Source organism: Ptychodera flava, chromosome 16, assembly GCF_041260155.1.
Source record: "Ptychodera flava strain L36383 chromosome 16, AS_Pfla_20210202, whole genome shotgun sequence".
In the NCBI taxonomy this organism is placed as follows: domain Eukaryota; kingdom Metazoa; phylum Hemichordata; class Enteropneusta; family Ptychoderidae; genus Ptychodera; species Ptychodera flava.
The window spans coordinates 14,586,079-14,596,722 of NC_091943.1; the positions used below are offsets into that span (position 1 = coordinate 14,586,079).

General features: G+C 36.6%; 2 protein-coding genes across 4 annotated transcripts in view; one reads left to right on the forward strand and one right to left on the reverse strand.

The window, feature by feature from the left end:
• LOC139114084 (collagen alpha-1(IX) chain-like) overlaps positions 1 to 2,220 on the reverse strand; it is a 29,415-nt gene extending 27,195 nt beyond the window's left edge. The window contains exons 1-2 of one of the 3 annotated variants that reach the window (XM_070675601.1): positions 2,105 to 2,220; positions 165 to 374 (exon numbers count right to left, since the gene is read on the reverse strand). In XM_070675601.1, the coding sequence (XP_070531702.1) occupies positions 165 to 357 (193 nt within the window). In that variant the 5' untranslated portion in view covers positions 358 to 374; positions 2,105 to 2,220. The remainder of the gene's footprint in view (positions 1 to 164; positions 375 to 2,104) is intronic. The other 2 variants (XM_070675600.1, XM_070675599.1) reach the window with 2 other exon arrangements.
• Positions 1 to 9,931, forward strand: part of LOC139114083 (multivesicular body subunit 12B-like) — a 43,376-nt gene extending 33,445 nt beyond the window's left edge. Inside the window, exons 5-8 of the mRNA XM_070675597.1 lie at positions 3,618 to 3,809; positions 5,277 to 5,410; positions 5,762 to 5,823; positions 7,990 to 9,931. Of these exons, the coding sequence (XP_070531698.1) occupies positions 3,618 to 3,809; positions 5,277 to 5,410; positions 5,762 to 5,823; positions 7,990 to 8,091 (490 nt within the window). The 3' untranslated portion in view covers positions 8,092 to 9,931. The remainder of the gene's footprint in view (positions 1 to 3,617; positions 3,810 to 5,276; positions 5,411 to 5,761; positions 5,824 to 7,989) is intronic.
• The last annotated feature ends 713 nt before the right edge of the window (positions 9,932 to 10,644 follow it).

Here is a 10,644-nt window from a genome sequence, read left to right on the forward strand (position 1 = left end):
AGTCAAATGTGTCCCCAACAGACAATATCATGGCGTCAAGCAGGAAGAGTCGTGTCATCCATGGTGTATTACTTTTTTCATCATTCCATTTGACCAAGTCTCAGCCAATCATGATACCAAACAATAAGCCAAGCATGATAAACCTCTTCAACAGACAACCTTACCTTGTCTTCCTAATGGTCCGGAAATACCAGGTGAACCAGGGGGCCCAGGTGGTCCCATTGGTCCTCTAGTGTCTGGCCAAGACTGGGCACAGATGCTCAGACACTGACCATCACCATCACTGTCACCATCAGTCACCTGTGCCAACGATGGCTGAAGCAGCATGGCAGTAACTAGGATGAGTTGTAACGCCATTATTAAGTCAACCAGTCCTAAAAGCAGGGAGGGAATTCATCAATACAATCCTTCTGTAGTTTTTAGATTTGATATGTAGTAGAACTCTAGTATCCAGCTCGCATTTTAAACCTGAAACTTTTGGTTTCTGGATAATGCTTTGGGTACCCCCGGACAGATGCAACCTAGCGCAAAACTTGAATAACTTATATAATAGCATCGTGGAGGGCGCCTATTGAGCTTCACCATTCCAACTTTCCTTCTGAATTCTAGGTCTGATCATTGCAAGTGAATCGCACAAGTGCATTAACATCTTGGACAAAATTTCTAATACCGGTACTATTGATAATAGACAAGAAATGCTCTGCTAGCTATCTCATGGTGTATAGTCTTTCAGATTACTTTCAACATTTCAAAGGAACTTTTAAGGGAAGATCATTCGACCATACTTATTTATTTCCTGGGCATCATGTATCATTTCTTCAGAGAATTTAGGAGTTGGAGGTATGGAGAGTAAAAGTTATGGAAGTGTGGGAATGGATTGGGGTAGAGAACAGAAAAGGAAGACCACCTAATCTACAAACAGTAAAAAAAAAAGATATATCGCATCCCAATCCTTATACCGCACAATAGGCTGTTATTTAGCGAAGTCATGAGTCTTTAAATACTATAGTATTAAAAGCCAAATCACTGAGTGATATCACTACGCATGTAATGAATATTCATGAGATAGATATAAAATAGTCCAAGACAATAGTTCTCTGCCTCACTCGATAACGTTGGAAGAGGAATGAACACAGTATGAACGCTTATAATAAAGGTGAAGATAAGATCTAAGACGGAAAGTGGCCAGGTTTCAGCTGACCTTCCCGCCCACCCACCTGATGACAACCTTTGCTGAATAACATAGCTGCAAACGATATCTTGTATCCCAATCCTTATACAATAGGCTATGCTATTGAGCAAAGTTATGAGGCTTTAAATATTATTAAACTTAAAGTTAATGAAATCATGTTCCCCTTTCATGCTAAAGACCTGAAGGTGAATGAATTATCCTGGCCCCATGCAAAAATAGAGATATTGATAAAATAGTTCATTTTATCTCGGTGTAAAGCAACAAGATATGCGCCAGGCAAGTATTCATTAATTTTCTGAGTTAGAAATGAGATACATTATTGTATTTCAACTTGAGCGGAAACTGTGTTGGAGTGATAAGAAAGCGGATGGAGTTGTTTAGAAAGGTCAGCAGATGAAGGTGCAGCAAAAGCTCAAGTACAAATCCTTGCTGACATGAAGAAGATGAGATTCTTCCTAGAAAGGAATGCTGTACTGTATTAAGGCAGCATGCTAGATTGAAAAGTTTGAAAAAGCAGAAACTTCTTGGAGAAGAAATAATTTTCTGAGATGATTGAACTTCTATTTGTATCATTATGCTACCTGTAGTTCAGTTTAGTCTTGACAGAGGAAATGATCAAGTTAATCACCGTTACTGTATTTTTCTCTCCATTTTCTGACTGTAATAACAGCTCCCAATATGGGCATCAAAAATTGTTACAGCCAAGAGTATTTCTTGTTGCGGCTGTTTCTTTAACAGAGGGACATTGATAATTTTGACACCAAAGATTATTAAGGTTTCACAGTTGACACTTAATATAAAGATATGGCGCTCTGTGCAAGCTGCATACAGCAACTTTAGAGCGACCGATGACAGGTTCCTGAATTTCAGAAAATAGTGCCTTTTTGTAAAACATTAATTAAGTGTACTCACCTGTTTGTACTTGATGCAGTCACTAGGAAACCGCCAAACTTTGTGGAGTAACGCCCGTTGTATCTGGACTATAAGATTTGTTGAATACAATGGGGTGTTCATTTTCAGGTCATTCCATTTCAAGGAGGGAGGTTCCAAATGATAAACATGTTCAAATCATTGCATGTAATACTCGCATCTACCGGTAATATCTCGAAAGTACTTTACCCTTGGAACCTTTTCCTGTTTTGTCAGTGGTATCAACCTTTTTATGTAATTCCTGTCAGAAGAAACATGGATCACAAAGACTTACATGTATCTCAATGGATGCATCTGTGCATCTGGAAGTGTTTGTCCAAATGTGCAGAATCCTGAATCCAGTTCTTTCAGCTTCTCATCTGGGGAATTTGCACAAGATTTTACACTTTGCACCATATTTGAAGCTTAAGGCTATTTCACTGCAAAAGTTTACAAACAGCCATTTCCTTTTCATTTTGCTTTTGCAAGTTCTTTCGGTGTTTTAATTGGACTTTCCAAAGTTATCTGTCATAAAGTCTAGGAAAGCAATAAGCAATGGCTCACTCACCTGTATTAGTTTGTTTTGTGATACAATCCAATATGGCTGAGTGATTACTTCATGCGTTCTGTTGTCTAACATCACTTTTACAAGCCCTTGTACAATACTTTAAAATTGACTGTAAGACAATGCAGTGTGTGTAGTACATATAACAGTCTATTGATATACATGTATGGTCAAATACGACAGACCATTTTCAACCAATTTTTTTAATTTTCTGAGACCTGTTCATGTCCTTGTGACACATTTTGCAAAAATTAAACTTGTTTCCAACCAGATTTGCATGTAGCCTCAACTAACTTGTTTCCTGTTGATTGTTTTGACAGTAAACATCTAGACAAGCTGATGTTATAAGTTACAAAAGAGTTCTTGTGTTGACATTTATTAGACCCCCAGACAGTGAAAACTGATAAGTGCTGGCAGTTTATATAAGCGACATTGAGATCAGTCGTTTTGGGGTCCTAAGCCAATAATGGTTGTATTCCGCATGGTCAATGCTACCCATTATATCCAAACATCATGATGTTCAGAACCACGGACATGCAAACAACCCTGAATATATACTAAAGGGGCAAAGTCAGCCATTTTTCATTGATACGAGCTCCTATTTATATTGTTTGGCACGTTGAAAGATACTGAATGAATGGGTGACCATGCATATATTCGACCCCGGTTTTAGACACGATACATGAAACCATTGCGAAAATGAATTATTGGTCATGATCATTAATTCATTTTCGCAATGGTTTCATTTAATCAGTCTAAAATCGGGGTCGAATATATGCATGGTCACCCATTTATTCAGTATCTTTCAACATGTCAAACAACATAAGTAGTATCTTGCATCAAACAAAATTCATGAAAAATGGCCGACTTTATCCCTTTAATTTTATGTTAAAGTAATTGTTTGACATCGTTGAAGCATAAAGTTGTCCATCCATTATTTATCTGTCACAGGGAATTGAATGGTATGCTGATCTGCTTGAGGCTTGGCCCAATACCACACCAACAACGACAACAACAGCAACAAGCTGCCCCACAGCAACAGCAGCACCAGCAGCAACATCAACAACAACAGCAGCAGCCACAATCAATGGTCAGCATGCCACCATCGTATCTCTCAATGCCGCCAACTTACTCCATGGATCAGTAAGCATGACTCTTCTCAATTCCTGTAAAATCAATATAAGAATTTGTTTCAAGTTTAGAGATAGTACTTTGGTATTCTGTGGTTACCGTATGTACTGTAAATATTAACCCTTTACCTGCCAGACAATATCACTTCCCCATCTGCAGAGTCAGTAAAAAGCAGTATTGAGCCAAAGCCGTTTGTATTTTCACCCACTTGGCTTGGTAATGTTATAAACGCCAGGGACTTGATCCCCGGGATCATGTTTGTTCTAGTCTGTAAGAGAATTATGGAGTGTCATAGCCATTTGTTTTCCATTGAAATTGTAATCTAGTAGGTAGATTTCCTTGCAAGACAATCTGATGCCAATACAGGCCTTTAATAGTCTATAAAAATAATGTTTATAGTATCTCTGTCTTCAGGGACCTTCAAATCTTCAAGTCTTTGTTAAAAAGCACTATATGTTTTGCTTCACTAGTCTTGACCAACTTGACCTGATGGTGTAATATGAACTTGGCAGGTAAAGGGCTAATGATCTCCATTTAAACTCAATGTGCAAAATGTGAAAGTTGACGCTTTTCCCTCTGGTACTGTCATCCACCATCCTGCTTTGTCAGTAAAAAGCAGCATTGAGCCAAAACCTATTATTATATATGGCATGTCTCATATTCAAGCACACTTAGTGCTCAGCATGGCAATAAAAATTCAACATAAACATGGTATGTGTCACTGGACTTGGCTGGCTGACTAGAGACTTCGCTATATCTTCGCTATGACTTAATTCAACTCAATGCCAGCAAGTCCTTGAATATCAATGCAATTTTCGCTGACTTGGTACGAGTAGGGTTAAATTTGGTGTTGTATTTTTTCTTACAGTGCTGATCACGATTATAGCTTTATTACTAAGTATAGGGGCAGTGTGTAAGACATTGGCCACTGCTCTCAGAAATTAGGACAAATTTTGTCATCATTGCATCTGCTTTTATTGCCACAGCTGATGATGATTAGCTTCTCATCAAACCGTATTGTTCAAAAGTACTGTTTGTTTTCACAGCATGATATTGAAATGTATCGTAGGTAAAAAGTTGACTTTTCACCACAGCAAGAGTTTGAGATAGTAATCTCATAAATGTAATTGCTGCGATGGCAAAAAGTTCTGTTTTAAGAGTTTCTTGAGATTTTTTCTCATCACTCGTATACCAGTGTGTGCTTTATGTACAATTCTTGTTGTTAGTCAGAGGAGTAAATCAGTGCCATGTCAAAGTAGCCTAGGAGTACACTGCCAGGGTGTACTCAAGAAATGCTACTGCCATATAGCGAAGTCCGGGCAAGTCGATTCCGGAGTGGATCGTCGCTAAATCAGCAACCGAGAAAAGGCAAAATGTAGAGTCACAAAGTGGCATAGCCAACAATTTGCCACATCAGAGCAGTAAAAGATCAAAGGTTGGACTCAACATTTTGTTTTCTTGTTGGCGCATCTTTTACAGACAAAGCAATCCAGCAAGTAATCTTCCATATACAGCGCCCTCTATGGGGCAGATGTCAGCTTCTATGTTGAGGACAACTTCTCGAGTTCAAAGGTCACAAGATCTCCCTGGTCAACAGGCGAATCCTTCTTATGGTAAGTTTGTCAGAGAACATTTTGATCAAATCAAAATACAACATCATAACAACAAAAAAAATACATATTTGCATTTTATATGAAATTTTTCTTCTTGATTTGGATATGAGGAGAAACGATACAAAAAGAAGCAATTAACATAACAGGTGTGCAATAATTTTGGTCTGCATTAGATGATTTATCAAAGAGCATTTCATAACGCTGGAATATATTTTATGAAAGATCTCACTCAAACCAAACATGTAAGGAATGATTTATCTTGCTTAAAGAGCAAACATTGATGTGAAAATTTGCCAGCATTCATGAAACGAATCATTAAACTTTCTGCTTTACCATTTGTTTTGGTCGTAGGTATCGAAGGTGTTCCGTTTGACTTGAATAAACGATTTGAGGCTATGCAGACTTTGACACACGTAAGTTGAGTTAAAGGTCATGTGATATGTTAAACTTGACTGAATTACATTAGCTCTCAAGCGAGGGCAAAGATCTGTAGGGGTCAGTAGACAAATATCTTGTTTTAAAAATGGATAATTTGAACATTTGATAATTTGAACATTTTCAACTGAAAGTCTACCTACACGAAAAAGTGAATGTGACAATAAACTTTACACCACCATGGTTGACCTAAACCATTCTTATCAACCCTTTGAACACTGTAATTTTCTCCCACCAAAATTTTAGGGCAAAATTTTACCAATTTTTATGAATTTTTCTGTAATTTTTTGATACCTTTGGAGCTAATGGACACCACATTTCATTGGCTACAGTTTTTTCTCAAAAGTTTGGCAAAAATTCGAGAAAAATTGACCAGAGTTTATTTTATAAAGGGGACAAAAATAGACTGGCACTCAAAGGGTTAATGATGAGTGAAGTTTATGTGATATATAATACTTACAAAATTACATCAGCTCAAAGAATGCCAAAGATCTTTGTCAGGAAGGTAAACAAGTATTTTGGTTTTATTTGATAATTTGATCATTTTCAACTGAAGATCTGACACACTAATACTTGAAAATGACATTTCGTGTGTGTATTCTCAATTAAAATGTTGTTGTGTACATTTCAGACGTGTAACAGGTATCTGTATTTTTAAATTTGACAAGACTGTAAATGTCATCACATAGTTCTGTTAGGATTGTTATCAAAAAAAAAGAAACCATCCCTGCTGTACCATTGAATCTCTTTTGGTCCACTTCCTAATACTGCAAAACCTTTATATAAGGGACCAAGTAAACATGTTCACTATATGGAGGTGACTTTTCTGTAGAGTATGGTTGGGTTATTACTGTCAGTGTATGTGTTGAGTAGTTAATTCTGGAAAATATAACAGCAACAATAAAACACAATATCTTGTCTTTTGAAAACCACAATACATATGTTTAATTTCTGAAACAATTATGATGCAGCTATGAAAATTGATCAAAATAGAATCATTTTGTGTTCCAGTCTCAGAATGTTTTGACTTAGGTCAGTCATACTGATCATTATACACATTGTATCAAATTGGAGCAATCACATGTGGCCTCTTACCACATAAGAGAGTTGGCTGTTCTGCAGAGGGCCTTTAACATGTAAAATGTAACCGGACTGCCACAAGGTGACCACTATAAAGAGGTGACCGCTCTGTAAGGGTGACAATGTAGAGAGGTTGGACTGTATATTGGTCCACTTACTCTGTTGCAATTGATCAGGATGTAGAAAAGTACAATGGTAAAGATTTTGGCGGGGAGAAAGAGGAATGTGTGTGTAACAGATATTTCACGGCATCTGTGTTTGGTTCATATAAAATTTGTGGTTGTATTCATGCGGTTAAAAGCACCACATTATATATTATAGCCCAAACATGGGGACTATGTGCCCTTGATTGGGTGACCATTTGCCCGACATAAAGAGGGCAAATGGTTTCCTTTCTCAAGGATACATAGTCCCTTGTTTGGGCTATAATATTTTTTTATTACATGCCTCTCATACACAGTTTACGCTTCAAGGTATTTAGGTTTATTGGCAAATAATAAAAATAATTAAATACTTCATTTCCATCTTAAACGAAAATCTCTTAAAAAATGGAATGATTTTCATCCTCAAATGGCGCATTGATATATTTAAACCACTGGTACGCGGTTTATCAATATTTTTAAGCAAAATTTTCCAAAAACTTGATTCCTATGCAAGACATGTAATTTCAACTTTTTTATATCCAAAAGTTGTCAAGTTGAAAATAGTTCCAGTTCACGTTCAGTCCAGTTTTGACTATGCGGCCCGCGATGTCATCAATGAGTTACCATTGAATCCTATGGAGCACGCAACGTTTGATATACGAGGCATGTAATAAACAGTACTGTGTAAAAGATGAAATTTGGTAACTCTAATACTCTATGCAAAGAAACATCATGAACACAAATCAGCACTGTGTGCAAATGAAACTTTTAGAAACTGTAGCCTATACATAAATAATATATGCTAAATTTGACTTTAAAGAATTTGAACTTGGTTCTTTTGTAATAAAGAATTTGAACTTGGTTCTTTTGTTATCTTTGATTACTCCTATGAGCTCCTTCTCTGCTTGTCTGATTTCACAGGTGGACATTCCTGAGGTTTCCTACATGTCAGAAGTAGAAATCAACAACCAATACCAGTACGACTTCAAAACAGAAAGGCAAGCCACGCAGCGCATAATATAGTCATCATAGCCAATGTCATAAAAATGCGTGTACCATTCCCTCTACTTGTATTATGTAGCATGTTATACCATGGCATGACCAAGTTAATGTACGAAAATATTTCATTTTGGAAGACAATATTTTGCTTTCCATCAAGGATACACATCAAGACTCATCACATTATTTGACAGACTGCAATTCAGCTCTCACTCAAGAATTTATGTAGCCACTTTCAAGTCAACTTTAGATGTACACTTATAGATACACTTATATAGACTTCCAAAGCAGCTCCTGATTGGTTGTAAGCTGTTCATTGTCTACCTCACCTGTAGATATTAGCCAATCACAGCAGTGATACTTTAATTTATTTGAGTGATTTTCTAGAAATTTTGATCTGCCAGTGCCATGGTTGTCATCACACACTCAAATGCTTTCATCCCTGTCAACCTCCCCTACTATGTCTGAATTTTAAAATATTCCTAAAGCTTCACACTGGTGACATTGGCCTCTCCCATTGAAGTGTAGGGGTGTGAATGATATGACCCGTTACACGTATGTGATGCAGCGACAGAGTGGTGAACCGATCTGTGTTCAGAGAAAAGCAGAGATTCAGACCATGACAAAAAAAGATTTCCAATTGAATAATCACTGGATGAAAGTTATATAACTGAAATTTAAAGGCCCTGTACATATCTGCAATCACTCCTTGACACCTCCCTAATCAGCACATCTCTGTTTAAAGGACACAGTTTTGAAAATTGAAAGTTGCATTTGCATTGAAGTTTGTTAATTAATGACACCTCTCTGTTGAAGTTCATTATTGTAGCATTTAGTGTATTTTTCAGAGTTTTTTTTGTTCTGTTTGAGAAATGCTGTTTCTTATTCCACTCTGAAATTTATGTAGCAACACCTAGCAGTAAAGGTCTCAGCATCTCCATCTTTACATTCAATATCCAATACTAGTGTCAAGCATTTCATTCACATCCAGACTGGAATTCATTTGCCAACAATAGCATTGCATACTGTACATAGTGAATTGAGTTTACATGTAAACACTTGAGTTTTGACATAATCTAGGGAGTAAGAAGAAAAATGCCAACACGCCATTCAGAACAAAAAAAATAAAGAAAGTACCATTTAAAAGTTACATCTGCAATACATTCTTTCCTGGTATGTCTTTTCGGCTTCACAATGTGCACAATTGATAAATTTGGTTTTAGCTTTCATGATTCAACGTCACCAACATTTTTGTCTCAATTATTACTTTAAATGATGCAAATGTTATAGCGTGTATCAGAGCAGCAAACGTAGATATTGATCAAAGTGCCTCGCAGTTCTGTAAAGAGTTCATATCGACAAACTGGCACATGTGAATTCATGTGCATTCAACAGCGCCATCTAGTGGCAGTAGAAGTAATTGCCTTTCTTATGAAAAAAACAGTCAAGGATAACTTTCACATTTTGTTGGTTGAAAGATCGTAAATACATAAGAGTACTGAAAATTACATAACTATTTTTCCCAAGTTATTCAAAGTATATTTCTGTCATCCATAAAAGAAAATTTAAACTAGTTAAGCTTGTAAAGTCCAAAATCTAAGCATTTCTCACAGTTACTGACAGACACAGCATCTGGATTGTCAAGGTAGAGGCATTATTGAATTATAAGTGTACAGTGTCACATTCATTTGCAAACCAGGGCTGACTTTAAAATTTTGAGAAATAGACTGAAGAGTATTATTTTATTTATTTCAAGTGACTGGCTTAGTTGAACAAGTCATAAATACAGCTGAGCTGTCTTAAAAACATGCCACAAACACTGATTATAATTTTTCATTTCTTCAAAAGTATTGTGTTCATGCAAGCCATGTTTACCCACCATAAAATGGTATTGTCTTTCTGTGACATTCTGTATACATAATATTGTAATGCCAGCAGCAAATATTGAGCCCTCAAATTATGAGGGAATCGCGTGAAATAAAGGAAAAAGAGGACGATTCTAGTGAGTGACCTCCAGAATCTGATATGCTTCGATCTTGTCTAATTTTGTATGGACCAGCGTCGTTTTTATCATTCTGGTTGATAATATCCTAGGGGGTACAGTCAACAAGAAGTGAGGCACACAACTGTCTGTACACTCACAAGGTTTAGAATGCATTTATGCTCCTTAGGTCAGATTACAAGAATGCCAGTGGCATACATTTGATCTTCAGAACTGAAATTGATGAGGCTATCAAGATGCACACTTCTCCCTAAAAGCTGTAACTTTTTATCTATTTCGCATGGTCTTCGCTTATGTACAAGATCAAATATTGATTCTTGGTAGTGAAATAAGATATTTATTCTGTACGAGATGTTACAAACATATAATCTTACATCAATACTGGGTGCCTTGCTGTACTTAAGAAAGGCCGATAATGACATGCAAGTGATATTCAGAAAAGAGATCACACAGAAGAGTAAACAAAAGTTACAGGTGCTGGCCATGGCTCCTTTATTTTGGACAAGTAGATCAAATTTATATACTGAATGACGAGAAGTTCCTCAAAGAAACAAAACAACAAAAAATGATTGACC